The 3,992-nt window shown below is 37.8% G+C and overlaps 1 protein-coding gene and 1 pseudogene across 1 annotated transcript; both read left to right on the top strand.

Moving 5' to 3' along the window:
• Positions 1-264: 264 nt before the first annotated feature.
• LOC143618501 (cell division cycle 20.2, cofactor of APC complex-like) lies at positions 265-2,357 on the top strand. Its single transcript, XM_077090700.1, has 5 exons — positions 265-367; positions 743-1,000; positions 1,097-1,366; positions 1,451-2,032; positions 2,124-2,357. The coding sequence occupies exons 1-4, from the start codon at positions 314-316 to the stop codon at positions 1,679-1,681; spliced, it is 813 nt and encodes a 270-aa protein (XP_076946815.1). The 5' UTR covers positions 265-313; the 3' UTR covers positions 1,682-2,032; positions 2,124-2,357.
• Positions 1,717-2,252, top strand: LOC143618502 (cell division cycle 20.2, cofactor of APC complex pseudogene; annotated as a pseudogene).
• Positions 2,358-3,992: the final 1,635 nt, after the last annotated feature.

The following is a 3,992-nucleotide window of genomic DNA, read 5'->3' on the forward strand; positions in this document are numbered from 1 at the left end:
AAACTTTTAGTTTTCTTTCCCTTTCATTAAAACTTAGGAACACAAATCTTTTTCTTTCCTTTCCTTTCCTTTCTAATTTCCTTTCATTTCTTTTCTCCTGTTTAATAAAACTCAGGAACACAGTGTTAGTTTTTATTTTGTTTTTTCATATAAACCCCAAATTCAAAACGCAATTGCTCTTACGTTCTTCCAATTGATCACGGTTTTGTCAATCTTATTATTGATTTCTTCTCTTAATTACTACTTTTTATTACTATCTTTGATTATTATTATTATTATACGTATATATCTATCTATCTATCTATCTGTTATCATGGATGCAGGATCACGACGCATATTCCTTCAAAGAACATCCAATCGACAAAACGTGACTATTCAATTCTTTTCTTTATATTTTATATTATATATTTGTTTTCATTCAATTAGGGTTTTGTTTGATGATTCGGTTACTGAACTAGGGTTTTTTTTTTGATGATTTAATTACTGAATTAGAAGTTTTTTATTGTTTATTTGATGATTTATTTACTGTGTTTGGGTTCTTTATTGTTTCTTTGACGATATAATTACTGAGTCAGGGTAACTTTTTATTGTTTATTTGATGATTCCATTACTGAATTAGTGTTTTTTTTCTTTTGTTAATTTTAGTCATTCCATTACTGAATTCAAGGTTTTTTTTAGTTACTGAATTAGGGGTTTAATTCTTTCGTTGATCAATGATTACTGACTAAGGGTTTTTTTGCAGCTGGACCGATTTATACCTAATAGATCAGCCATGGACTTCGATTACGCCCATTACATGCTCACCTTTAAAGGTAAGGAGAATCCGATTGCAGGTACTTCGCCATATAAGGAAGCCTACAGGAAGCAGTTAGCAGAAAGCCTCAACATTAACAGAACCAGAATCCTAGCCTTCAGGAACAAGCCCCCTACACCAACACAAGCGCTTCAAACCGACTGGTCTTCAATCCAGCAGGCGAAAGCCCGTAGATACATCCCTCGGGTAATCATCCACAGGATCCATTCTTAATTATATTCAAATTTTTGTGTTTAAAACCGCCCTGACAATGTTGTCTCCTTTGATTACAATTACATACAGACTTCTGAAAGAACACTTGATGCACCCAATATGCAAGACGATTACTACTTGAATCTGTTAGATTGGGGAAGTGCCAATGTTCTTGCCATTGCCTTGGGACATACAGTGTATCTATGGAATGCTGCCGATGGTAACGCCTCAGTACTCGTTACTGTAGATGACGAGGCGGGCCCCGTGACGAGTGTTAAGTGGGCCCCAGACGGCCACCACATCTCAGTCGGTCTAAACAGTTCTGATGTCCAACTCTGGGATTCAACTTGTAATGAACTGGTATGGTACTTTTATAAAACCTTTTATGATTTTAATATCTTTTATGATTGTTTTCTAAATTTTATTACTTTTTTAAACAAGCAGTCAAGAACATTCACAGGTTGCCATCAGTCTCGAGTCGGATCAATGGACTGGAACAGCCACTTACTCACAACGGGAGGAATGGATGGTCGGATCGTGAACAACGATGTGAGAGTAAGATCACACATAGTGGAAACGTACTCGGGTCACCGCCAAGAGGTTTGCGGCTTAAAATGGTCAACTTCGGGTCAACAGCTAGCCAGCGGGGGCAATGACAACCTCCTGCACATTTAGGACCGATCAGCGGCTTCGGTTAACTCACCGACTCGATGGCTTCACTGACTGGAGGACCACACGGCGGCGGTAAAAGCGCTTGCGTGGTGCCCGTTTCAGGGGAATCTTCTTGCTTCGGGTGGTGGTGGTAGTGACCAGTGTATAAAGTTTTGGAACACGCACACGGGTGCTTGCTTGAATTCAGTGGACGCGGGGTCCCAGGTGTGCGCGCTTTTGTGGAACCAGAATGAGCGGGAGCTGTTGAGCTCACATGGGTTTAGTCAATACCAGTTGACTTTGTGGAAGTATCCGTCAATGGTTAAAATGGCGGAGCTTACCAGGCATACATCCAGAGTTCTTTACATGGCGCAGGTATCGTTAGTTAAAACTGATACTGTTATTTTATCTGTTTTTGAAGTTAAAATATTGATGTTTAATTAACTGTGATTTGATATGTTTGCAGAGCCCGAATGGCTGTACGGTTGCATCAGCTGCAGGAGATGAAAAGCTGAAGTTTTGGAATGTTTTTGGGAGCCCGGAAGTGGCAGCTGCTAAGGCTACCCGAAAAGCTGTTCCAGAGCCATTTGCTCATGTGAGTCGTATACGATGATACACTCTAAACGGGTTAGAAGATTGTAATCGGTCTTTATAGATTTATTCTTGTCCGAAGGATGGGTTCTTAACGCCCAATTTTTTTGTAAACAGTTGGCAAATAATAGCAAATTTAGAAACTAGGATATAATCTGTGTATATGCTATGTAGTGCTTTAACCATGATACATAAAACTACTGATTTTCTATTTTCATTCTTTTATTATATTTGATTGTTTGAAGTGTTAATGCAATTTTGTAGTCTCTACTTAGAATATGTGTATTTATGTATTTTTATAAGTTTTATGGTTTTTACTAACATCATTAACAGGTTAGAAAGAAATGTTTTTAAATGGAATGTGTTTAATAATAGGTATCATCTTAATTTCGGGCCAAATATTAAAAAGCTAGAAAAACTAATTTTCTGCATCTAGTATACACATCAAATCCTCTGCTATGTGAATGTTCATTGCTAAATTAGAAGCAAAGGGCAACCGCCGGAAGCGAAGGTTGACGAAAGGGGTTTGGGACTAATGTAACATATTGGCAACAATGGGAAGCACGGTAATATATTTTCTTGAATATCGAAACACATTAACCTCATCCAAACCGATACGGAAGCTAACTCTAGCAATTATTGCGGGGACTTTAAGGCCTTCCACAAAATAACAATCATCCGGTAAAAGTCGAAAACAAATCACATTCATTTAATTGTACTTCTTGTTATGTTCTATCGTGACAAACCAATCCGACTTTTATAACAATTACATGGATCCCTCATAAGTCAGAAATCAAAAACCAAAGCCCCAAAGAAGCCCATATATGATATTTGAACGCCCATAGTGTGGGCCACATATACATGTAGGGGTGCAAACGAAACGAGCCGAGCCCGAGCTCGACCCGGCTCGAGCTCGGCTCGTTTAACTTACACAGAGCTCGAGCTCGAGCTCGGCTCGTTTCGAGCTCTATTTCCAAAGCTCGAGCTCGGCTCGTGAGTAGATTTTCAAGCTTGAGCTCGGCTCGGGCTCGGCTCGTTTACCATTTATTTGTTATTTTTTAAATAATATAATTATTTTTATATATTATTTTCTATTATAATTTTCTGTATAAAATAATATATATATATTATTTAGTTATTTTTATTTATTTTTATAAAAATATATATTAACAATATATATATATATATATATATATTAATAATTATTAAATATATAATTTAAAAAATTATATAAATGGCAGGCTCGTTTCGGCTCGCGAGCCGGCTCGAGCTCGATAGGTGAAGCTCGGGCTCGGGCTCGTTTATTAAACGAGCTTACTTTTAGTCTTGAGCTCGGGCTCGATTAAGCTCGGCTCGTTCAAGCTTTTTAACGAGCCGATCCCGAGTAGCTCGCGAGCAGCTCGGCTCGTTTGCACCCCTAGATACATACCATTACCAAGCAGTAAACTCAAAATGGTGTTTTGTGCATAATACGAGAGCACAATTGTATAAGGTATGTAGCTTTTGTAATACATACATGCTAACTTTTCTACTTTACCTTCTAACCTAACTTTAATTGACCCCTTTAACGTTTTTCATATGGATTCCTCTTTTGTATTATCCTTGCATTTGTTAATACCATCATATATGTATCCAGTCTTATACGATACAAAAACAGTTGTGAATCGACAACCGCGGAATTACTCGTACGCTACTATGGCAGGAATAGTGGAAGAGGAAAATATAGACGGTACCTTGTAGTCAC

The sequence above is a fragment of the Bidens hawaiensis genome, unplaced genomic scaffold (genome assembly GCF_021521415.1).
Source record: "Bidens hawaiensis isolate Kalapana, Puna unplaced genomic scaffold, B.hawaiensis_p1.1 tig00080302_1, whole genome shotgun sequence".
Classification (NCBI taxonomy): Eukaryota; Viridiplantae; Streptophyta; class Magnoliopsida; order Asterales; family Asteraceae; genus Bidens; species Bidens hawaiensis.

What these genes read in the sequence shown, in the direction of transcription:
- LOC143618501 (XM_077090700.1), top strand. Translation starts at nt 314, where the DNA reads ATGGATGCAGGATCACGACGCATATTCCTTCAAAGAACATCCAATCGA. An exon ending in GAACATCCAATCGACAAAAC is followed by an intron (nt 368 to 742) that starts GTGACTATTCAA and finishes GTTTTTTTGCAG; the next exon opens with CTGGACCGATTTATACCTAA. An exon ending in ATTCAACTTGTAATGAACTG is followed by an intron (nt 1,367 to 1,450) that starts GTATGGTACTTT and finishes TTAAACAAGCAG; the next exon opens with TCAAGAACATTCACAGGTTG.